The sequence below is a fragment of the Fringilla coelebs genome (assembly GCF_963513975.1).
Source record: "Fringilla coelebs genome assembly, chromosome: 4".
NCBI lineage: Eukaryota > Metazoa > Chordata > Aves > Passeriformes > Fringillidae > Fringilla > Fringilla coelebs.
In genome coordinates this window covers 645,222-669,899 of record NC_140032.1, presented here as the reverse complement: position 1 = coordinate 669,899, position 24,678 = coordinate 645,222, and the positions used below count along the sequence as shown (strand labels likewise).

Below are 24,678 nucleotides of genomic sequence, written 5' to 3'. Positions count from 1 at the left end.
TTGCCTTCTTCTCTTTATAGAAATAAATAGGTACTTTGTTGTGTTTTTGTTTTTAAGGGATTCCGTGAGTCCCTGCGCTGTGGCGCTGCCATCTCCACCGGGCCACGCTCCTGCCCCAGAGGGTCCCTGGGGTTGTAGCTCTGCTGGGTGGTTTTTGCTGGTTGGGGCATCCCCGGCTCCTCTTGCCCCTGGGTTAGGAGTGCTCCAGGCTCCCCGGGGTGGAGGCAAACCCACGGCGGCATCCTGGGACCTGGGGGTGCAGGAGCTTCTCGCAGGCATTCTCGGGCTCCCACATTTTGTGCATTCAGGAACAGCCTTCTCCTGGAAAGCTGCACGGGAGGGGGAGCAGGGCTGCTTCCCACGGGGCTGTGGCCACAAAACCCCGACCCTGCTTCAGAGCAGGCGGGATGGAGGGTGGCTGAAGGGTCTCGAGCTGCCTCCAGAGCCCCACCAGCCTCGGCCATTTGGGGGTGATTCTCCTTGCTCTGGGGATCCCCACGGGCAGTGTGGCAGCCCAGCTGAGGTCAGCAGCTCTTGTGCCATGGGTGAGGGACGTGTGCTGGCTCTGCAGCCCGGTCCCTCCTGGGGGGATGCTCCACGTGAGCCCATTGCTGCAGGAGGGCTGGGGAGGGGTCCCCTCCCAGCCACGCTGGCCAGCGGGCACCAAAACCTCCAGAGCTGGTCCAGGGAAGAGGGAAAAGCCCCAGATCCACTCTCCCAGTCGCTTCCTCTCCGCTCAGCCCGGTGGGTCCCAGGACAGGGGGCTGGGGCTGTGGGTAAGGCCGGGCTGTCCCCACTGCTGGCAGTGCTCTGGTGGGTGTCCCCAGTCCCGGGGCCACCTCCTGGTACCTTCTCCCCGGGCTGGAGGAATGACATGCCTGACCCTGCTGGATGCCTTTCCAAAGCCATTTCCCATGGAAAAATGATATTTTGGGGATGAAGATGTCCTTGCAGGCTGAGGACACTCCGAAGAAAAAACAGATTTAGAAAATGGTGGCTGTAGATAAGGCTCAGCCAGGGCTGTTGGTTGGTGCTTTTCCCAGGATCATTTCAGGACAATCTGGCCAGGGTTTCTCCTTCAGGCTGCTCGGGAAGGCAAACGTGGGTGTCCCGTGACAGTCTCTCTCTCCACATGGGCCCACGGACCCCAGGATGGTGGGCACAGGAGCGTGACCCGTGTCTCCTGGTGGGTGAGGATTTGGAGATGGTTTATTGCCTTGGCAGGAGGGGTGTGGTGGAGAGGAAGTGAGGCTGGAGCCCTCTGGAGGAGCACCCATCTCTCCTGGTGTCCTGTGGCTCCCCGAGGTGCAGCTCTGCTCCCGGGCTTGTGCTGTGCTGGCTGCTGGCTCCGGGGAGCGTTTCCCGGTTCGGTGCCCCTCTGCCAAATCCCAAAGGAAAAGGAGCAGAAACCCTGCAGGAATGCTGGGGGAGGAGCAGCCCCCTCCCAGCCCACGTCCGGCACCCTGGGGCTGCGGTGGCCAGCCCAGCCAAGAGCCCCAGGACGGGGTCAGGGATCCCCAAGCAGAGTCCTTGATCCTGGGCGAGGAGCGGCCGCAGGGCTGCAGAGCCATCCTCCCTGCTGGCAAAGAGCACGGCCCCGGCTCTGGGGCAGCCAGAACTTGTCCTTGAGTAGCACCTTGTCACCTGGGACAGCCCCCAGGGCTGCCAGAGTTCGGGGCTCCTGGTGCCCGAGCCGCGGGTCCCCGTCCGGCCCCGCCGGGGCTCCGGGCAGAGCAGGGAATGTGCTTTGGGCTCCCTGAAGGGCTAACAGCCTCCTTCCACCTTGATGTGTAAAATCTTGGAGAAGCCGGGTCTTTTCCTCAGGGCCTGGAACAGGAGCACACAGCGGGGTTGGGGGGAGCCAGCAGGGCCACTGCTCCGTGGGGAGGGGGGAAGGAACACCCCAAATCCTGCCCAAACCCTGCCATGGGGTGAGGGGGGAAAGGATCACCCCAAATCCTGCCCAAATCCTGCCATGGGGTGAGGGGGGAAAGGAACACCCCAAATCCTGCCCAAATCCTGCCCAAACCCTGCCATGGGGTGAGGGGGGGAAGGAACACCCCAAATCCTGCCCAAATCCTGCCATGGGGTGAGGGGGAAAAGGAACACCCCAAATCCTGCCCAAACCCTGCCATGGGGTGAGGGGGAAAAGGAACACCCCAAATCCTGCCCAAATCCTGCCATGGGGTGAGGAGGGAAAGGAACACCCCAAATCCTGCCCAAATCCTGCCCAAATCCTGCCATGGGGTGAGGGGGGGACAAGGGGATGCCCCAAATCCTGCATGGGGTGAGGGAGGGACAAGGAATGCCCCAAATCCTGCCCAAATCCTGCATGGGGTGAGGGAGGGACAGGGAATGCCCCAAATCCTGCCCAAATCCTGCATGGGGTGAGGGAGGGACAGGGAATGCCCCAATCTGGGCATGGGAAAGAAAGGGGCAAGGGAGGAAGAGGGGAATCCCTGCCATGGGAAGGGCATGGGGTGAGGGAGAGAGGAGGGAATCCCTGCCATGGGAAGGACACAGAGCAAGGGAGGGAAGGGGGGGAAATCTCCAATCCCTGCCTCAGGGAAGGCATGGGTGGGGAAGGGAGAGGGGGAGCATCATCTCACATCCCTGCTGGGGAAGCAAAGAGGCAAGGGAGGGAGAGGGGGACACGTGTGGCCCCTGCCTTGGGAAGGACACAGGGCTGGTGACACCCTGCCAGGCGGGACTGGGCTCCTTTACCTGGAGCTTGTTCACCATTTCTTCAAACATCTTCCTGGCTTCGGGGCTGTGGGGCTCCTTGAAGTAGTCCACAATCCCCACCTGCACCACGATGGACTTGAGGTTCCTGCACACACCTGGGGGCACAGACAGCACCTGGATCTCCTCCCCTGAAGACAGGAGCCTCCCCACGGGCAGCAGGACCCCAGAGCCCACCCTGTGCTCCTCAGGGCCCCCTGTGTGTGGGGACTCCTCTTCCTGAGGATGGAGGAGGCCTGGCCAGGGACTGGGCAGGGGAGACCACAGGCTGTGAGATGGCCCCTGGCTGCCCTGTCCTGTCACTATGATATTTTGTGAAAAATCTTCTTTGCCCAGGATTTTTCTCCTGAGAAGCCTCAGAAAATAAATGTAAACAGTAATTATCTGATTGCTTTGGAATGTGGGCTGGAGGCTGCTCACCAACAGGTGCATCTTTGATTGGTTCCATGTGAATTGTTTCTAATTAATGACCAATCCCAGTCCAGCTGTGTCGGACTCTCTGGTCAGTCACGGGTTTTTATTATTCATTTCTTGTCCAGCCTTCTGATGTATCCTTTCTATTTCTCTAGTATAGTTTTAGTATATCATTTCTTTAATATAATATCCTATCACAAAATACTACATCAGCCTTCTGAGAACATGGAGTCAAATTCTCATCTCTTACCTCATCCTGAGGACCTCACAACACCACACCATCCCAAGCTGGTGTCCTCCCTCTCCCCTCGGGATCCCTGACTCTGGACCCACAGGGGTGGCTCCAGCATTCCAGCCACAGTCACCAGCTGTGACCTCCAGGCCAGGCCCTCCTGGGGCTCTGGACCTCCTGCCCTGGCCAATGGCTTCAGCCAATGACTCGGGCCTGTCACAAGCCCCAGGTGTGTGACAAACATCGAGGCCTTGGTTCCCCTGGGGGCCTTGGAGGGAGCATCTCCATCCTCCCCGTGGCCCAAGGCGAGATCAGCCCCCCTTGGCCCGTCCCTGGTGGGGGATGCTGGATCCCCAGAGAGCTCCAGTGCCAGCAGCTCCCGTGGGTGGGGCGGGCTGCCAGGCAGTGGTACTCACTGTTGAAGTGCAGCAGGGCTTTGGGGGTCACCGGCGTGGAGGTCAGCACCAGCATCTCCAGCCCCTTGAGCCCCTCCCGGCACACCTCAGCCGCCACCTCCTGGTTGATCTCGGCCACGTGGTCCAGCTCCAGCACCTGCAGCCTCATGCAGTTCCGGGCTGGGGGACACAGCCATCAGCACCACGGGGAAGGGACCAGGACAGCCCAGGGAGAGGGGCTGGGGGGCACCAGGGGGCAGGAGCACCCATGGAGCTTGGGGTGGGTGGGCTGCTGCCCAGAGACCCCAGGGAGCACCTCCCTGCCCACAGCAAGGGCCCTGTCCTTGTCCCTTCAGAGCAGGAGAGAGGTGCCCGGGGAGGGTTGGAGTCCCCACCCCTGGAGGTGTCCAGGGAATGCCTGCAGGTGGCACTCAGTGCCCTGGGCTGGTGACACGGGGCCATTGAGACAGGGTGGACCCAGCGCCCCCAGAGCCCCCTCCCAAACCCAGTGCCCCGTTCTGTGACCCTGAGTGCTGGGCTGGGGACAGGGTGGGCATGGGGCACAGGTGTGTTGGTGGCCCAGAGCCCCCTCCCAAGCCCAGTGACCCATTGTGTGACCCGTGATCCTGAGTGCTGGGCTGGGCACAGGGTGGGCATGGGGCACAGGTGTGGGTGGCCCAGAGCCCCTCCCTAGCCCGGTGCCCGCTCTGTGACCCACAGTGCCTACCTAGGGAGGCCAGGCCCTGCACGCCGCAGCCGGCGCCGCCGACGCCGAGGGCGCGCAGGTGGGGCCAGCAGCGCCCGATCATCTGCAGGCAGCGGTTGCTGAAGCGGGTCGGCTGCTGGCTGGGGACACAGGGACAACAGCTGGGGTGGCACGGCTGCCAGCCCCCCAGGCACTGCTGGAGGGGCTGCACGGGGAGCTCTCCCACCCCAGCGGCACCGCCCGGGCTGTGCTGGCACGGGGACAGGGCAGCTCCGTGTGCCCAGCGCCCCAAACCCTGCCCAGAGCAGCTGGGGCTGTCCCTGCAGCCCTGGCAGTGCCCCAGGCCAGGCTGGACAGGGCTCGGGGCACCCTGGGACAGGGGAGGTGTCCCTGCCATGGCAGGGGTGGCGCTGGGTGGTGTTTAAGGTTTCTTCCAACCCAAACCATTCTAGGATCCTGTGATTCCAACCTTGGAGACCCAAATCAGGCCCTGGGCTCTGCTGCTTGCAGGGATCAGAGCAGCAGCAGGGCCTGGGCTCTGGCTCAGGTGGAGAAGCCACGAGCCATGTGCTGCTCCCCCAGGCCAGACAGGAGCCACAAGGCCATGACACCCAGGAGTGACATCCCCTTGGAGTGACATCCCCTCGGGGTGACATCTCCTGGGGGTGACATCCCCTGGGGGTGACATGGCCATGAACAGTGCCAGGCACTGTCCAGAGGCACAGAGCTGAGTGTCCTGCTGTGTGAGCCATCAGCTCCTGAGCACCCAGACACTGTGGGGTGGAGATGAAGCTCCACCAGCATCTCCCCAAAATGCTTTCCCAAAAGGAGAGCAGCTGCTGCAGCCCCCCAAGCAGTGACACCCTCTCAGCCCTCCAGGGCTGCTGCTGCTGAACAGGGAGAGCTCAGACAGGCCTTTGATGTTCAGTGCCATCTCCCAGAGCCAGCACAGATCCCTTTCATCTGGATGTGAGCAGCTCCCTGGAACATTCTGGCTCAGCAGGGAGGTGCAGACACCCAGCAGCTCCCCGTGTGCACAGGGAGGGATGGGCTGAGCTCCTGTCCCACGGGCTGGGCTCCAGGATTGCTGCTCATCCCCTAAGCAAATCAGGTTCTGAAGCCCAATTCCTTTCGGGCTCAGCGGTGCCCCTCACACTCAGTGTGGCCTCCTCCTAACCCAATTCCACCCCTGGCAGTGTCCCAGGCCGGGCTGGACAGGGCTGGAGCAGCCTGGGACAGTGGGAGGTGTCCCTGCCGTGGCAGGGGTGGCCCTGGATGGGTCCCTCCCCATTCTGTGGCTCCAGGCCTTACCAGGGATGCAGAGGTGCGACCTGCAGGGAGATGATGTCCCTGCAGCCTGCTCCAAGGGCCCAGATCACTTCATGGCCCACGGGGTCCGTGGAGCTCCTGCAACAACACAGGGGACACGTGACAGCCCCAGCAGCAGCAGTGCCACCCCTGGGCTGGGGCTGCATCCCCCAGGAGCTGCCTGGAGCCCCCAGGGGCACCAGCCTGGTCCTTATTGACAGCCCAGGAGCTGCCTGGAGCACCCAGGGGCACCAGTCTGGTCCTCATTCACAGCCCAGGAGCTGCCTGGAGCAGCCAGGGGCACCAGTCTGGTCCTTATTGACAGCCCAGGAGCTGCCTGGAGCACCCAGGGGCACCAGTCTGGTCCTTATTGACAGCCCAGGAGCTGCCCCTAGGGCACCTAGGGGTACCAGTCTGGTCTTTATTCACAGCCCAGGAGCTGCCCCTGGAGCAGCCAGCCCAGCAGGACCCTGGGCAGCAGGACTGGAGCATTCCCACCTGGAATGGTGCAGGGGCAGGAGGGGGGCTGGGGGGAAGAGGGGCAGCAGATGTGGAAGGTTCTGGAAGTGAAGAGGGGCAGCAGGGAGGAAGAGGAGGTTGAATGATGAAGGTTCTGGAAGTGAAGGGGGGCAGGGGGGGTGAAGGAGAGGCTGAATGTGGAAGGTTCTGGAGGTGAAGGGGGGCAGGGGGGATGAAGGAGAGGCTGAACGAGGAAGGTTCTGGAGGTGCACCTTCCACATGTCAAGGTGACAAGTGACTGGCTGAGACTGCCAGGCCGTGTGTCCCTGCAGGGGACAGAACCTGTCCCTGTCCCTGCAGGTCACCTGAGTTGGTGTCCCTTGCCACCTGCCTGGCTGGGATGGGGACAGTGCCAGGGGTGGAAGGACACCCTGGCCAGGGGCAGGGGCTGCTCTGTGCCCTCTGTCCCTGCTTGTGGTTGTGCCACCGTGGCTGTAGGTGGCTCTTGGCCAAACCTCCCTGCAGGGGTTTGCTGTGGCTCCTCCTTGGCCTCCTTGGAGGTACCAGAGAGGCCTCCTGGGAGCTGGGCAGGGGCTGGGGCAGGCGTGGGTTTGTCGTGAGCTGGGGTGGAGCCCAGCTTTGGGGAGAGGTGCCAGAGAGCACCACCCTGATGCCACCAGCCCAAACAGGCTGTGCCACCACACCAGAAACCTTCCAGGGACCGAGGCCACGCTTCCCAAGTCTAAATGTCCCACTTCAGAACTTCAGGCAAGCCTAAAAATAAGGCTGGGTGTTATCTGGAGTGCCTCACACCTCTGTGCTGGAGCAGGGTGCCAAGAGCAGCAGGTTAATCAGTGTGAGTCACAGGCACAGCTCAGGAGAGCTCAGGCTCGCTCTGCTGCCCTGGGAACAGCCAAAGGAGCAGCCTTGGAGTCCAACCTGGCAGCTCTGGGCTGTCTCCTGTCTCGTGGTGTGGGTCAGAGCCAGCTCTGGGCTCCTGTGGGTCACGCCAGGGGAGTGGCTGGATGTGCTTTCCCACCTGGAGGATTCTCTGTCCTGGCTGCATGAGGAGCAGGTGGAACAGACACCAAGGCTGAGGTGGGTGTCTGCAGGTGCAGCAGAGCCAGGATCATCCTCCTGGAGGGTGGAGGGAAAGCCAGTCCTGTCTCCACAGGTGGCCAAAACTAAGGAGTGGCCAGTGATGTCCTCCAGGACCTGTGACCTCCTCCAGGGTCATCATGAGTCTTGTGTCCTTGACCTCAGGCAAGGTGTGCAAGCTGAACCTTAGCTCTCCCTTGGCAGAGCTCTTCCTCCCTCCCAGGAGAGAGGGACTCTGAGCCTCCTCCCTCCACTAGGATCCTTCATGGGGGGTGACAGCCAGGTGGCACCTCACTGGGCACCTCCTCCTCACCCTTCTCTACCACAAAGCTGTGCCTCCTGGCCAAGCCCCCGGCCCACCCAGCCAGGAGGAGATTGGTAATGGGGTGATGGGGATGGAGCTGGGAGTGAAACACCTGCATGGGAACAGCCTGGAAGGGATGGCAGCTGCATGGACAGCTGGCACTGGGGACACTGGGGACACTGGGGCTGCCCTGCCACTGGACAGGCAGGTCATTTGCAGCCAGCAGGCGGGCTGTGCTCTGCCAGGGAAGAGGGGTGATCTCAGCACACCCTGTGGTGTCCCCAGCCCTGTCCCCATGGTGTCCCCAGCCCTGTCCCTGTGCTCTGCCAAAGAAGGGGGGTGATCTCAGCACACCCCGTGGTGTCCCCAGCCCTGTCCCCGCGGTGTCCCCAGCCCTGTCCCCGCGGTGTCCCCGTGCTCTGCCAGGGAAGGGGGGTGATCTCAGCACACCCCGTGGTGTCCCCAGCCCTGTCCCCGCGGTGTCCCCAGCCCTATCCCCGCGGCGTCCCCAGCCCTCCCGCGCTGTGGTGGCGCTGTGGCCATCCTCACCGGTAGGTGACGGCCTGCAGGGCGCGGCAGTAGCAGCTGGCCAGCCAGAGCGAGCGGTCGGTCAGCACGTTGGGGCAGTGCGAGATGCGCAGGATCAGCAGGTTGCTGCCCGTGGCCTTCAGCAGCGACTCCAGCCCCGCTTCCAGGCAGCCCCTGCCAGGAGGGAGCCAGCATCAGGCCCAGGAGCCCTGCTCACCCTCCCCGTGACCAGCACGGGAGGGGGACACGTCCCACGGGCAGCCCTGGCTCCAGGACACCCCAGTCCCACAGTGGATTTGGAGTTTGTCATGGAAATGGATGTTGGGGCTCAGGGAGCTGCAGCAGCAGCCCCGAGGGGCAGCAGCTCCGGCTGTGGGAGGGGGACATAGGGACAGGGGACACGGGGACAGGAGGACACAGGGACTCACCGTGTGCTCTTCATGTAATCCTCCTTGCTCTCCTTCTTGCCCCGCTGGCGCGGCTTCAGGTTTTGGAGGGTGAGGGAATGCATCTGGGTGCACCACTGGGACAGCATGGCCAGGAACTGGGGCACAGCGGTGGCAGTCACTGCCAGGGACACCCCAGCACGTCCCACACCACCCACCCAGGCTGTACACACAGGTGACAGAAATGGGTGGAGATGCGCACAGGAGGCCGTGGCAGAGCGTGTGCCATGAACTCATGGGTGTGACCACAAAACCATGGGTGTGACCACAAAACCATGGGTGTGACCACAAACTCGCGGGTGTGACCACAAACTCGCGGGTGTGACCACAAAAGCACATGCAAAGCTGTGCTGGTGTGAGCGCCTGTCCTCCAGCATTCACCTGCAACACCTCCAGCACCGCAGCAAGCACCCACCTGTGTCCCCCATGACCGCAATGGCACAACCATCCCGGCCACCAGGGAGCTGCTCACCCAGCTTTACCCTCCTGGAAGGAAGGCCGTGCCCCAGGCGCTGCCAGCCCTGCCCAGTACCTTGGAGGAGACCCTGGCGTTCTCCAGCAGCACCCGCGTCCACACGGCCGGGTGCCGGGCCACGAACTTCCAGTCCTTGCACACCTCGGCGGCGCGCAGCAGGGTCTGGGTGTCCAGGTAGGTGAAGATGCAGAAGAGAGCCGCCCGCATCTTGAGGATCTCGGGGCTGATCACCTCGCTGCAGTGGCCCGGGCTGCCCCGCTCCAGCCGGCACACCTTGCCCCCGGCCCCCTCGGGCCTGCCCGCGGGACACACAGCGTCGGTGGCCACTGGGGAGAGCGGCGGGTGAGGGAAGCTCCATCCCCGTCCCACGGCTTCAGCTGCCCCACCCTTCACCTCCTGGCCCCAGGACCCCCAGTGCTCTGCCCCCTTCATCTCCCAGCCCCCAGGACCCTCAGTGCTCTCCCCCCTTCATCTCCCAGCCCCCAGGACCCTCAGTGCTCTGCCCCCTTCATCTCCCAGCCCCCAGGACCCTCAGTGCTCTCCCCCCTTCATCTCCCAGCCCCCAGGACCCTCAGTGCTCTGCCCCCTTCATCTCCCAGCCCCCAGGACCCTCAGTGCTCTCCCCCCTTCATCTCCCAGCCCCCAGGACCCTCAGTGCTCTGCCCCCTTCACCTCCCGGCCCCAGGACCCTCAGTGCTCTCCCCCCTTCACCTCCCGGCCCCAGAGGACCCTCAGTGCTCTCCCCCTGGCCCCGGGACCCTCAGTGCTCTCCCCCCTTCATCTCCCAGCCCCCGGGACCCTCAGTGCTCTCCCCCCTTCACCTCCCGGCCCCGGGACCAGCTGCGCTCTCACCCGTCAGGCGGCAGCCGCCGGGCGGTCGGGACGCGGCGGATCCCGGTGCCTCGGGCTCCCAGCCCTCGGCCTCGGACTCGGTGGTGCGGGAGCCCACGTCGGACACGTCGCCCTCCTCGCCCTCGGTGCTGTTGCGGTAGGGCCGGCGGTGCCAGTTCTGGATGGCCTGGCGGCGCAGCCCCGAGCCCCGCGCCTCCCGCGCCGCGTACGGGTGGCCCTCGGCCGTGTCGTCCGTGGGACACGGCTCCGCGCTGTCGCTGTCGTAGCAGCCCGAGCTCTGCGACACGGCCTTGGCCCGGCTCGAGGCCCTGGGGACGGGGATGTTCCGGCTCAGGGCTCGCCGGGCGCGCACCCCCTTCCCGTTAAATGCCGGCGGCGGCGGGGCCGGGCACTCACCCGGTGCTGGAGGAGGAGCGCAGGTTGGACACGCCGCCGTAGGGACCGTGCACGGCCACCGGGCCCGGGTGCCGCTCTCTCTGCGGGGACAGGGGACGAGAGGGGCCGACGTGGCACAACCCGGCGTGGGCGGCCGAGGGAGGGCAGCCCGCTCACCCACCGGTGCCAGCTGCCCTTGGGGGGACCCCCTCACCCAGCGGGATGCAGAGCAGCGCCTCCAGCACCGCCCAGCGTGGCGAGAACACCGACCCACGGAGAAAGAGCTTCTCTTTGGGCCCCCCAGGATTATCCATTCCCACGGGACGGAGATGGGGTCCCTACAGAGCCCCCTCGGCCCTGGCACAGAGGACCAGGGGCGCGCTCCTGAGGCCAGCCTTGCGCTATGGAAGCCCCGGGCGCATTCCCGAAGCAGAGGGTGAATTCCCGAAGCCCCGGGCGCATTCCCGAAGCAGAGGGTGAATTCCCAAAGCCCTGGGCGCATTCCCGAAGCAGAGGGTGAATTCCCGAAGCCCTGGGCGCATTCCCGAAGCAGAGGGCGCATTCCCGAAGCGAAGCTCCGGGCCTATTCCCGAAGCTCCCGGACGCGCTCCCGAAGTCCCCGGGCACATTCCCGAAGCCGAGGGTGAATTCCCGAAGCCCCGGGCGCGCTCCCGAAGCCGAAGGTGAATTCCCGAAGCCCCGGGCGCGCTCCCGAAGCCGAAGGTGAATTCCCGAAGCCCCGGGCGCGCTCCCGAAGCCGAGGGTGAATTCCCGAAGCCCCGGGGTCATTCCCGAAGCCGAGTGTGAATTCCCGAAGCCCCGGGCGCGCTCCCGAAGCCGAGGGTGAATTCCCGAAGCCCCGGGGTCATTCCCGCAGCCGAGGGTGAATTCCCGAAGCCCCGGGCGCGCTCCCGAAGGCCCGGGCGCGCTCCCGAAGCCGTGCCGTGCCTGTGCCCGCAGAGGTCCCGCTCGGGCGATGGCCTTGGTGGCCGGGGTGCCGCAGCGGCCCAGGCTGCCGTTGGGGGTGGTGCCGCAGCTGCTGCTGATGATCTGCAGCTGCTTCTCGGCGCGGTCGGCGCGGTCCAGCAGCTCCTCGATGAAGTGCTGCAGCCGCACCTTGGCGTTGGCCTCCCGCGCCGCCGTCTCCTTCAGGAACTGGTCGATCTGCAGCACCTCCCTGCCACGGGGACCCGCCGTGACACCCGGGCTGCCCACGCGTGCCCGCAGCTCCATCCCCACCCCGCTCGGCCCCTCCAGCCCTGAGTCCAGCTGGGACACACAGGACACCGTCCCCAGCCCGGCCCGGTCTGTGCCAGCCCAGGCAGCCCCTGGATGGGCTGGGGAGGGCAGGGATGAAGGGAGGCTCCCAGCATGCAGGGGGGTGTTGTTGTTTTAGGGTGAGGTGACATCCCCAGCACCTCATCCATCAGTCCCAGGACTGGAATCAGGCTCCTGAGCACGATGGAGCAGAGGGAAGAGGATGATGATGGTGTGACAGGGTGAGGGAGGAGGATGGCAGTGACACCCTTAAACCCTGCTCAGCCCGGTGGTTGCAGGGCCCCGGCTCCCTCATTAACACATTAATTAGCAGGTGCTCGGGAGCTCTGAGCCTGCAGCAGGGCTGTTTCCCCCAAAACGTGTGACAGCAGCTCCATGACCTCAGCTGACCCCACCCCAGTACAAACACCCTGTGTCCTCATCCGCTCCCCAAAAACCAGGGAAGCACACGAGGGCACGGGCACAGACACACCAGTGAGGCCACACGGCCCAAACACGTGGCCACCACACACACCTGCACACCAACATGTTCCAGGAACACCCAGGTGTGCAGCAGGCACACACACACACACACAGAGCCTGTCCTGCACACCAACATGTTCCAGAAACACCCAGGTGTGCAGCAGGCACACACAAACACACACACAAAGAGAGAGCCTGTCCTGCACACCAACATGTTCCAGGAACACCCAGGTGTGCAGCAGGCACACACACACACACACACACACAGCCTGTCCTGCACACCAACATGTTCCAGGAACACCCAGGTGTGCAGCAGGCACACACACACACACACAGAGCCTGTCCTGCACACCAACATGTTCAGGAACACCCAGGTGTGCAGCAGGCACACACACACACACACACACACACACACACACACAGAGCCCGTCCTGCACACCTGAGTGCCCCACACAGCCCCAGGAGAGCACAAACCCAGCACTCAGCATGGCACACATGGACTGGCACACACACAGCCAGGCAGCATGGGCAGGGTGCCCAGAGCAGCTGGGGCTGCCCCTGGAGCCCTGGCAGTGCCCAAGGTTGGACACTGGGGCTGGAGCCCCCTGGGACAGTGGGAGGTGTCCCTGCCATGGCAGGGGTGGCACTGGGTGGGATTTGTGGTCCCTTCCCACCCAGCCATGCCACAAGCACCCACGTGAACACACCCCAGGCACAGCTGCTCACACCTGCACTGCTGGTGGTGCACACAGCCACAGAGCTGCTCACACCTCCCCTCAGCATCCAGGAAGCCCTGAAGAGGCACAAACCCAGCTTTGCACACCCGTCTGGGGCACACCTGACCTCGGACAGGCACACCTAGCTCACAGCTGAGCACAGAAACCCAAGCACACACACAGCTGGCCTTGGACACCTGATCACACACAGGTGACCCCAGAGCCCTGACTGTGCACACCTGGACACCAAACCTGCTCCTGCACACTGACCTTGGACACCTGGACACAATGATCTGCTCAGAAGCCCAAAGGGAAAGGAGGGGGCAGCTCTTTGTGACACAATTCCCACTGCTGGCTATCAATTACCAACGAATCACCAATTAATTATCAATTAATTTCTCCCCAGCCTGCCGCTTGCAGGCAGAGCCTGGGAGCTCTGGGAATGCTCTGGGAAGGATCCTGGAAGGGGTCCCAGGGGATTTGGAAGGCAAATGTGGAGCTGGGCAGCAGCTGTAAGGTGATGCTGATGGTTATCAGCTGTGCCTCTCTCATTCCCATGGACTGGGTGGAAAAACACTCCTGGCAGAGGAAACAGAGCCCAGAGCCAAAGGTCTCCCAGGAGGACAACGGCTTCATGGTGTCTAGGAGCTGGCAGGGATGGGAAATGTCCCCACAGTGTTTTCAGGGAAGGCTTTGCTGATTAAAATGATTTCTGATGACTTCCTCACATCCAGGAGAAAACCTCCTCCCACCACCAGCGCTTCCCATGCTCTCCCTGCAGCCTCACAAAGGATTTTGTCCCTTGGGGTGGAGGAGTGTGGGGACTGCTGGGGACACTTGAGGGGCAGGAGGGTTTCTCTAAGGAATGGGAGGCCCAGGAGGTAGTTTTGGAGCATAAACCCAGGGGTTTAGGTGGTAATATTGTCCAGGTTCCACCAAGAGACATTTGACCCTCTATTTACCCTGTCTCCATGCTGGTGTCCTTAATTCCCTCACCACACATCCCCAAGGTGCCCCTGGACAACACCCACGAGGCAGCCCCCAAACCCCCCAGTGCCTGTCCCACAGCCGTGCCCCCAAACCTGGGGGTGTCCTCATCCAGCCCCAGGGCTCCTCACCCAGGCCATCCCCCCATCCTGGGAGCCCTGTTTCTGAGCCAGGTCATTATTTTGGAGTCAAAGTCATTCACAAATGTGCAGAGGATGATGGGAATCAAAACAATTCCTTCAGGAATCCCAGCATGATCCCAGCTCAGCCACAGCCATCCCCCCACAAACTCCTCACTGATTTGAGTCCCTCCAGATTTGCTCTGACTCCTGAGGAGCGAGGTCTGGTTTGCTTGGACGGCACCAAGGGGCAGAATGACCCAGCACCGGACTGGAGGGAAACTCAGGAGCAGCCTTGAAGTGGGGAATACGGGGTGGCAATAAGGATGGCAGTGCCACAGGCTGAACAGCAAACAGAGATGGCACTGCTTGTGCTGCCCCACCCTCCCTCTGGGAGAAAAACCTGGAATTTGGCATGGCCTTGGCAGGGGGTGGGAACGAGGTGGGATTTAAGGTTCCTTCAACCCAAACCAGTCTGTGGCTCAGTGATCCCCAGCCTGGCCGTGTCCTGGGAGCACTGGTGGCCCTGGGACAAGGTCTGGCTCACCACAACCCAGCCGTGGAGGGGCCCAGGTCTGTGTGGACACTGAGTGCATGGGGGAAGATGCAGAACCCGATAAAGGAGGATGCTGATGGGCATCACCAAGGGGCTGTCCCTGGCCCTGGGCTCCTCTGGACTTAGGGAATTGTTTGGATTGGAAGAGACCCCAAAGCTCATCTCATTCCAACCCTACCACGGGCAGGGACACCTTCCACTATTCCCCATTGCCCCAAACCCTGTCCAGCCCGGCCTTGAAGCCCTCCAGGGATGGGGCAGCCACAGGTTCTGCAGCACTCACTGCCGGGCGCCCCTTTCCTCCCGCCCCGCGGCGGGGACAGGGGCGAAGCACTCACTGCTGCTTCCGGGTGAGCTCCTGCTCCTTCTGCACCAGGTCCTGCTTGAGGGACGCCAGCATCTCCACGCTGACGTCCACCTGGCGGGACAGCTCCGACGCCCGGTCCTCCAGCTCCTGCTTCTCCCGGCTCAGCCGCAGGCTCTCCTGCTTGGCCTTCTCCAGCTCCGAGCTCTTGCGGTCCAGCTCCACCTGCAGCCGGCCCACCTGCGAGGCGATCTTCTGCTCCACCTCCTCCGTCAGCTTCTCCAGCCTCTTGTCCACCTCCAGCTTCTCGAAGGCGCGGATCTTGAGGCGGGCCAGGCCCTCCTCGTAGGCCGAGTCCACGGCGGCGGGCGGGACGGGCGCGGGCGCCACGGCCTTGCCGCGGGCGAAGATCTCGCTCAGCGGGATCTCGATCTCGTGCACATAGCGGGGCGAGGGCGACGAGGACGGCGCCGGCTCCAGCTCGTCGGCGGGGACCAGGTCGCAGGAGAAGCGCTGGTCCTTGCCCTGGAAGGAGGTGCTCTCAAAGTAGTCCCTGCGGGCGGCCGGGGCCAGCAGGGCCGCGTCGGCGGCCAGCGGGAAGACGGCGGCGTCGCAGATGCTGTTGGTCTTGGAGAGCACGTAGAGGGTCTCGTAGGTGTGGTTGTACTCCAGGTGGGCGCGCAGCGAGGACAGGCTGCGGAAGCGCTTGTGCTCGCCGCAGCGCGGGCAGCGGTAGGGCAGGTCCAGCGAGGCCATCCCGCAGCTCGGCTCCCCGCCGCCGGGGCCCGCTCATGGCGCGGGGCTCCGGGGCCGCGCGGGGCCGGCCGGGCGGCCCCCGGCCGAGGGGCGGCGGCTCCGCCGGGACATGGCGTGGGGACGGCGCCGGAGGGAACGGGGGGATGCGGCGGTCCGGGGGGGCGTCAGCATCCAGCGGTGCCGGGCGCTGGAAGAGATGGGGGTCAGTGAGACCGGGGCGGGGGTCCCCAAAAATCCCTCCTGGGTTCTTCTTCTGGGTGCCCTCTGTGCCTCCGTCCCAGCCTCCCGTGTTCCTCCCACCCACGTGCATCCCGTGGGAGGGCACTTGGGGCTACAGAAGGTGCGGAGCCCTGGGAATGTGCAGAGCCCTTGGGAATATGCAGAGCCCTGGGAATGTGCAGAGCCCTGGGAATGTGCAGAGCCCTGGGAAGCTCTGGAGCCCTTGGGAAGTTCCACAACCCTTGTGAAGACCCACAGCTTTTGGGAAGCTCCACAGCCCTTGGGAAGTTCCTGGACTCGATGATCATAGAGGGCTTTTCCAACCTGAGTGATCCTGTGTTTCTACAAACCCTTGGGAAGATCCCCAACTGCTGGGAAGGTCTCCCGCCCCTTGGGAAGGTTCACAACCATCTGGGGGAACACAGCCACCGGGAAGGTGCGCAGCCCATGGGAATACCACTCCATCCACCCTGAGCTTGTCACAGGAGGTGGCAGGGGTGACCCTTTTGCTCTCTTGCCCAACCACTGCCCAACGAGCCACTGCAGCATCAGGGGTCCCCAAGAGCCAGGACCATCCCTATGTCCAACACCAGGAGTAGCTGCTGGGATCCTCCTCCAAGAGAAGGCCAACCCACTCCTGCTGGATCAGCCCATGAAGCCTGGAATGGGATCAATCCCAAGAGCTCTCATCCATCCCTGGGCTGCCCGGGGGACGTGGTGGCCTCTCCTGCCTGGGTGGGTGAGGGTTCCTGTGGGACCTGGTTCCTCCCACTCACAAAATCCTCCACGACATCACTGGGGGAAACCCCACCCCTGTGAAATGGGACAAGCCAGTGAAAATCCACCCCAGGAGGCTGCTGAGGTCCCCTCCAGGCTGGGGGGCACAAACACGCCTCAGGGTACAACATTTTTCATTCGTTTGTCATGCAAACATGAAAACGGCGATGCTTTTACCCCAGAACACCGAGGGCACCCGTGGGCGGGAGTATCCCCTGCTCATCCCTCTGCAATATCCCACAGAGGGCTCTTCCCCCCACCCTAAAAGCCCTCAGAGTCCTCCTGCATCCCACAACCACCAGTTGGTGAGCCCTGAACTGCCGCGGAACCTCCAACTGCCCCTGCTGGTCCCAGAGCAGCCTCCCTGGTGGCTGAGCGTGCCCTCGGGGGGACAACCAGGCCACGAGGCTGGGAAACCATTTTTTAAGGGAAAAATCAGCAAAGGCAAGAAATCCATGCCAGAAATAAACCCGGGATGAGCCGGGAGGGTTTGTGACCCGCTCGGCCGCGTTTTGGGGTCGTTAGCAAACACACCCTCCCGCATCAACCCCGCCCGGGCAAGCACCGGCCCGGCCCGGCCCGGCCCGGCCGGAACCCGAACCGCGGCGAGCACAAAGCGCGTCCGGCAACTTCGGCCGCTGCCGGGGGGATGAGAAAGCGCTTTTGCAGCGCAGGGATGGGGAATCGTGCCGTGCTGCCTCCGGCCTGGATCCCTGCCCGCGTCTCCCGGGGCACCCGAGCAGCCTCAGCCCGAATTTCCCGGCCGAAATCCAAGGCGGGATCGGCCCAGGTGGATCGGGAAGCACACGGAGCCCGCTCCTTGCGCTGGGCAGGTCCTAGCCCGGCCGCAAACCTCGCCTCGCTCCCATCTCCACGGCAACAACCGGGATTTGAGGGGATGGAGTCGCTACTACGCCAATAAAACCCACGGGCATCCGGAGCCGGGAAACGCCGCCGGGATTGCAGCATCCCCGGGCCGCTCCGGCGCCGCTACCTGCGATCCATCATGGAGCCTTCCTGCCTTCCTTGGCATTGTTTAACGCTCCTCTGCCCACCCACCCCCAAAATATCACCGGCAGGCAGCTCCCTGCCTGGCTGGAGAGGGAGGGGGATGGACAGGAGAGGAGAGGCGGTGGGGGCTGCTGCGGGTGGGGGGCGATGCCGGGCTGGAGGGCGATGTCCGGGTGGATGGATGGAGATGCCGGGCTGGATGGAGATGCCGGGCTGGATGGACGCTGCTGCCCGCCCCGCCGGTCCCTATCCTTCCCGGCGCTCCAGTGGGGTGGGAGCACCGTGGTGGGCGAGGACGGCTGGGGCTGAGGCACAGAGGGCTCGGGGGAGGTGGGCATGAAAATCTGGATGCTTTTTTTGCCCCCCCAGCCCCTGGAGCAGGGAGCGGCGGGTCCGTCCTCACATCCTGGCAGCGGCTTTGTCCCCGCCGCGTCCCGCTGCTGCCGGGGGCCCTGGGTGAGGAGCATCCTGGGGACAAGCCACCGCCTCCCAGGGCACCATCGCCGCTCCATCCCATCCCCTGTCGCCCCATACCTGCTTCTGGCCGCCGACCTCCGGCGCTGGGCTCCTCCGGCGAGGGCAGCATCTCTCCCGCTCGCCCGCGGGCCACCCCCGAGCCGGGGGGAGCGGGGTGGGGGCCGGAGCCCGCACAGCCGCTCCGCCGCACAAAGGAGGCGGCTGCCGGGCGGCTCAGGGCTCTGCCAGGGCGGGGGGATGCGGGGCGCCGGGGATGCGGGCACGGGGATGCGGGGCAGCGGGGATGCAGCCCGCGGGAAGCATCCGGCTCCCCGCGGCCAGCACCTCCATGCCAGGCAGGCCCCGGGGAAGGAGGGAGGGAAGGAGGGAGGGTGGTGGCTGCGGGGTGGGGGGAGGAGGAGGAGGCGGAGGAGGAGGAGGAAGGAAGGAAGCCGAGGCTGAAGGCCCGGGCGGGGTGCTGGGAGGGTGGCGGTCCTGGGCACCCTGGGGATGGCGGGTCCCGGGGCGCCGGGGGCTCAGCGCGGGCTCAGCACGGCGAGCGAGGGAGGATGCAGGGATGGAGGGAGGCGGAGGGCGAGCGCCGGCAGCCGCCTCCTCCCCTGCAGCCGGAGCCGGGGCTGCTCGCTGCCGGTTGCTCCCGCACAGCTCCCTCTGCCTGTCTCCCCACGAACACGGCGGGCCCGGCTGCCATGGCAGCCCCCGGCCCGGAGCCCCTGCGCCCACCGCCCATGGCCGCCCCCGGCCTCCGGGGCATCCCGCCGGGATCGCAGTGCCGGTGTGGGGCCAGCCTGGGCACCTGCGCTGCTCCTGCCCCATCCCGGTGCCAGGACACGGGCTTGGTCCCAGGACAGTCCCTGATCATCCTGCCTTCATCCCTGGCTTGAACCCAATTGAGTCCCCAAGTATTCTGCCTTGGTCCTGTCCCTTACACCCTGCCTTGGTCCCTGGCCGGGTCCTGGGCTGGTCCCTGATCATCCTGGCTTAATCCCCAGTTTGGTCCCAGTCCAGTCCCTGAGTACCCTGGGCTGGTTCCCAGCTTGGTCCTGCTCTGCTCCCTGAACACCCAGGTCTGGTGCCCAGTCCAGCTACCCTGGCATCACCCTGGGCTGGTTCCCAGCCTGGTCCTGCTCTGCTCCAAGGCTGCCCTGGTTAATCCCTGCCTTGGTCCTGGCTGAATCCTGAACATCCACTTTGGGCCCTGGCTCCGTCCCCAGCTGGTCCCTGAGCGCTCTGGTTTAAGCCTGGCTTGATCCTGATCCAGCTCCTGAGCCCCTCAGCCTGCTGCCTGTGCCAAAGGCATCTGGCACTGCTACCCTCTCTGGGGTGGGCACGGGGTGGGCACAGAGCAGGCATGGGGGATGGCAGTGCTGGGCCCAGGGTGCTGCTGACACGGGGACAGGTGGCTGTCCCCATGCCCTGGGACCCGCGGTGCCACCCCTGCCCTCCCGCATGTGTGCCCAGTGCCAGCCCGGAGCACCTGCCCCAGAGGCTGTGGGGTGTGTGGGGTGTGTGGGGTGTGTGTGATGGCTGTGGGGTGTGTGGGGTGTGTGGGGTGGCTCTGGGGTGGCTGTGGGGTGGCTGTGGGGAGGCTCTGGGGTGGCTCTGGGGTGTGTCCCATCCCTCCCACCTCCCTGGCAGCCCTGTCCAGAGGAGCAGAGGGCCAAGGCTGGAGCGGTGCCCCTGCAGAGCTCCAGGCTCACATCAATTATGGATGGTTTCCTGAGGGGTATTAATCAAGGCCTCGTGCATCATTGATGGCCAGCAGTGCAGGGAGAGCTGGGCTCTGCTGCCCAGCAGCATCCTGCATCCCAGACAGGGGCCGGCCCAGCCCTCCCCAAAGGAAACCTGGGCTCCTTATTGACCCTAAAGCTGGGCTGTCCCCCCAGAACAGGTTTTCCCAGGTGTCTGGGGTCACCTGCACCCCTTGGAATGGTCCTGGCTCAGGATTGGGCTCCCACACCCTGGGAGGGTTCACCCGAGGGTCACAAGCACCCTTGGGTGCTATTGGGGAGTGAGAATTTAGGGGCACATCTGAGGGGAAATTTGGGATTTCCCCCTCAGCCAGGTGTCCTCCTGGTCCCTTCCCACATCCCATCTCTGCTACCAACCCCCCCATGCCCTGCCCAGCCTCCCACCCCAGCTGCACAGGGCCTCCACAGCCCATGGGAGCTCGGATTCTGCTGGGACACCTGGGACACTGAATTTTCTGGGATGTCTGGGACACTGGATTTTCTGGGATGTCTGGGACACTGGATTTTTTGGGATTACTGGGACCCTAGATGCTGCTGGAACACCTGGGACCCTGGATTTTTTGGGATGCCTGGGACACAGGATTTTCCGGGATTACTGGGACACTGGATTTTACCTGGGACACCTGGGACACTGGGTGCTGCTGGGATTACTGGGACACTGGATTTTCTGGGATTACAGGTGTTTAGCCCCGGAGTGCTGCAGCCCACATGTTGACAAGGGGCTGAGGGGCATGAGGCAATAAGGCACGGTTACTCCTCTCTCCTCCATAATGTGGCTGGGGGGGAGATCTCCCCCTCCAGGGCTGCAGGAGGGGACAAAATCCATCAGCAAAGGAAAGAGCAGATCGCAGTTGTGCCCCTCCCCTCCCTCTGCCAGCAAAGGAGCATCACCCCTAAATCACCTGAGCGTCCATGACAATGGCCCTGGCCCTGCTGCCTCCGTTCCCACGGGCACCTTCTCCCGATTCACGAGATTAACCAAAGCGCGGCGTGCCCCATCGAGCACCTCCCCCGAAGGACGGGATTGTGGGATTTCGGGATTGTGACTGATTTTTAACCACCACAGGAGGGAGGCTCTTCCATGGGAGGGACGTTCCTGGCTGCAGCAGCAGCTCCTGTGCCATTGCCGGAGAGGGGAACCAGCATCCCTCTACCGCCTGAAAAATCCCAAAAGGGAGGGATAAACAGCCTCCCTTTGTGCAGGGCTCCCCATCCTGCCTGCCTGGATCTCTCCAAGCCTGGGGCTGAGCCAGGCTGGAAATGGGGAACGGGGACCTCATCCCATTTCCTGAGGGTGAAGTGTGGGACATCCACATCGCACTGGCAGCCAGGATCCTGGAATGGGGGCTCTGGGCTGGGCTTTGGGGGCCCCACGGGAGAGGGGCGGACGCCTCCAGGACCCAGCCCCATCAGAACAGACCCAGAGCCACCTCCTGTGTTTGGAGGAGACCCGGCACAGGGAGCAGGGATGCCTGCTCTGCCCCAGGATGGAGCCCTCCTCTGGGATGAGCCCCACCTGGGGTCTGGGGACGCTCAGAAGCTCTCTGCACTGATGGATTTTTTCTCCCTGCTAATTATAGAAGCACCTTTTTTTTTTTTTTTTTTTTTTTTTTCCCAAAATGCAGCAGCAGAGGTCAAAAACCCAACGGAAATGCAAGATGGAAAGGCAGAGAGCAACCTCAGCGAGGGCTTGGATCAGCTCAAATCTTTAATTAGAAAAATAGACACAAATTTGAAATATTCCTGATAGAGGCCTTTTCTTTTTACAAACATAATAATAATAATAATAATAATAATAATGAAATCACCTTTCCCAAGGGCCTGTTAGCACCGGTTGCCAGACCCCGGCGGGCTCTCTCTGTCTCCCTGGGGAGAAAGGACGGGAGCAGCCGCAGCCCCGACCGTGCCGGCCGGAAAATCCCCAGGCAGGAACATCCTGGGAAGCGCTGCCTCGGCAAATCACGGCGGGGCGCTCCGAACGCCGAGTGCCCAACGCGCCCCGTCGGTGGTGATCTCTGTCTGTCTGTCAGTCTGTCTGTCTGTCAGTCAGTCTGTACACGGGCTCTCCTCGGAACAGGAGCCGTAGCACGGCTCGGTCCCCGCGCTCCGGGATGCCGCTCGCCATCCCCGCCGGGAGCGCCGCCTCGCCTCCCGCGGGCCGCCCTGGGCCCGCACGGCCCCGCCGCCTCTCCCCGGGGCCCCCGGAGGGCAGCCCCGGCCCGGCTCTCCGTGAGAGCTCGGGGCACCTCGGGAACGCCGCCTGGCCGCGCTCGGCCTCAGAGGGCGCCGAAGGAGAGCCCCACGGAGAAGAAGCCCAAGCCCTTGAGCTTCTCCTCGCTGCGCGCCTTCTGCTTGAGGTGCACCTTGCTGTGCCGCTTCTTCTCGTCCGAGCGGGCGAAGCGGCGGCCGCAGGTGTCGCAGGAGAAGGGCTTCTCGCCCGTGTGCGTGCGGATGTGCGTGGTGAGGTGGTCGCTGCGGCTGAAGTTGCGCAGGCAGATGCGGCACTGGAAGGGCTTGTGGCCCGTGTGGATGCGCAGGTGCCGGTTGAGCTCGTCGGAGCGGGCGAAGCTGCGGACGCAGTTCTCCACCGGGCAGGCGAACGCCTTCTCGTGGGGCTTGGGGCAGAAGCACTTGGAGGAGCACTTGCTGCGCCGCGCCTTCTTCTTGGGCTCGGCCAGCGCCGGAGGGGTGGGGGGCAGCAGGGCGGGCAGCGAGGGGGCCGCGGCGTGGCCCAGGAACTCCGGGGGGGGCACGGAAGGAGAGGGGTGAGGATGGAGGAGCTCGGCGGAGCTCAGCAGGCCCGGCAGGACCTCGGGCTGGGCCAAGGAGGCGTCGAAGTCCGGCATCAATGCCCCGGGGAGGGTGTGGATCTTGCCGTCGGCGAAGTCCCCGCGGGCCGGGAAGTTCTCTGGCTCGCAGCCGAAGCCCAGATGGGTTCCGAAGCAGGCGGCGTCCTCTGCCAGGCTGCCGAGCTCCGGCTGGCAGCTGACGGACAAGACGCTCTCCATCTTGGAGCCCAGCGGGGGGAACAGCCCCTGGCTCTCGGCGGCCGGGAAGCCTTCGGGAGAGGGGAAGCCGGCGGGCAGGTAGGCCTGGTGCTGCTGGGAGAGGGGCTCCCACTGGGCACAGGCGCCTTTGAACTTGTCCAGGGGCGGGGAGCCGGAGGACAGCTTGATGTCCTGCTTGCTGTCCAGGAGCTTGGGCTGGAAGAAGCACTGGGAGGTGTTTCCCGGCAGGGGCTGAGCGCCCTCGGCCGCGGGGAAGGCGCCGTAGCCCGGCTCCGGGAACGGGGCCGGGCTGGACCCGCTCATCTCGGGCTGGCACGACGAGTACAGGTCCAGCTGGCTCGGAGCCACCTCGGGACAGGGGTACAGAGCGTCCAGGTGCCTCTGGTGGCCCTCGGAGGAGGCGAAGGGGGAGATGCCCAGGATGCCCGACATCAGGTTGAAGAGGGATTCCTGGTCCTGCGGGTGCTCCGGTACCGCCTTGATGAAGAAGCTGCCGGTGTAGCTGAGGGAAGGGGAGGGCTGGCTGCCCAGCAGGGAGTAATCCACGGCCCCGCCGCTGCCGGGGACACCCAGCAGCTCACCTGGGAAACAAAGGGGACGGCGGTGAGAGGGCTGGAGGGGTGCGGGGCCGGGGGCGGGATGCGGGGAGCAGCGGGAGCTGTTGCGTCACTGCGAGGTCTCCGTCCCCGAAACCGCACAGGGAGCCCTGGGACTCGTCCCCCTCCCCCAGCGGGACCCTCAGGACCCCCGCCCCGAGCTCGCGGGGACCGCTGCCCCCCCGGGCCGGGCCTGGGGGCGGAGGAGGGGCAGGCTCCCGGCTCCTGGATGCAGCGATCATTCCCCGCGGGGTCCCTCATCCCTGCCCGGCTCCCGCCCGCCCTTACCTCCAAGGAAATCGGCCTCTGCCAGAAGTTGCTGCTCAGGCTGCCCCAAGCCCTGCAGGTCTCCGGTTTTCATCTCGCAGCTCTCCTCGTACTTGGAGTAAAGCGGATCCGGGCAGGAGAAATCCATAACGTTGAGCATCTTCCCTGGAGACGCGGCCGGAGCGGGGGGGCCGGGCTGGGACGAGCCGGGGATGCTCGGGGAGAGCCGGGGGGCGCTCGGGATGAGCGGGGGAATGCCCAGGGAGAGTCGCTGGATGCTCAGGGGCGAGGCGGGAGACGCTCCAGGCGAGCCCGGGATGAGCTGGGAACGCTCGGGGTGCCCGCACCGATCCGAGGGACGCTCGGGGATGAGGCGGGCCGCGCTCGGGGAGCCCGGGCTGCTCCGCGGGATGCTCGGGGCAGGTGCCGGGCACCCTCCGGGTGACGCTCGGGGGTGCGGGGGGCGGTGCGGGGGGTGCTGGGGCGGGGGGCCCGGGCGCTGCGGGGGCGCTGCGGGGGCAGGGCCCGGGCGGGGGGGGCAGGCAGGGCCCGGCGGCGGCGCAGCCCGAGCGGACACCCGGCGCTCCCTCCCCGCCGCCCCCTTTATAGCGGGAGCGGGGCTGCTCCGACCTTCCGCCGCAGCCATTTCTGGAGTCCCCAGTGAGGCTGCCGTGACGTAAATGCCCATATATGGACTCAGGATGTAGGCTAGGGAGTCCCAATAAGGAAATCTCTCCCGTGACGCGATGCCCTTCCCTCCCCCTTCCCTCCTCCCCTCCCCCTGTTCTCTCGCTCTGTTTTTCATTTTTTTCCCCCCTTCCTTCTCTCTTTTTAACTAATAATCGCGATATTTTTAACAAATCTCTGCCGCTCCGTGCGCGCGTGTGCCCAGCATCGCCTCCCGCAGCCGCGGGTGTGCACACGCGTGTGCAAGCCCCGGGCGTGCAGAACGAGCCCAGGCTCGCAGCCTTTGCTCCCCCCGGCCTTTGGGAGGCTGCGGGGCATCCCCGCGGCTCCGGCCCTTGCTCCGCAGCCTTGGCTCCTGTCCCACCGTGGGCTG

At 64.6% G+C, this 24,678-nt stretch overlaps 2 protein-coding genes across 2 annotated transcripts; both read right to left on the bottom strand.

Annotated features, from left to right (window-relative positions):
- Window positions 1-1,764: 1,764 nt before the first annotated feature.
- On the bottom strand, window positions 1,765-15,512 carry FBXO41 (F-box protein 41; the record flags this gene model as incomplete). The annotated part of the gene is made up of 12 exons (XM_084204429.1): window positions 1,765-1,827; window positions 2,725-2,840; window positions 3,805-3,963; window positions 4,511-4,629; window positions 5,801-5,896; window positions 8,208-8,360; window positions 8,615-8,730; window positions 9,165-9,433; window positions 9,960-10,267; window positions 10,356-10,435; window positions 11,283-11,511; window positions 14,791-15,512. The coding sequence occupies 12 exons, from the start codon at window positions 15,510-15,512 to the stop codon at window positions 1,765-1,767; spliced, it is 2,430 nt and encodes an 809-aa protein (XP_084060555.1).
- Window positions 15,513-22,023: 6,511 nt separating this feature from the next.
- Window positions 22,024-23,778, bottom strand: EGR4 (early growth response 4; the record flags this gene model as incomplete). The annotated part of the gene is made up of 2 exons (XM_084203823.1): window positions 22,024-23,336; window positions 23,640-23,778. The coding sequence occupies 2 exons, from the start codon at window positions 23,776-23,778 to the stop codon at window positions 22,024-22,026; spliced, it is 1,452 nt and encodes a 483-aa protein (XP_084059949.1).
- Between the last annotated feature and the right edge of the window lie 900 nt (window positions 23,779-24,678).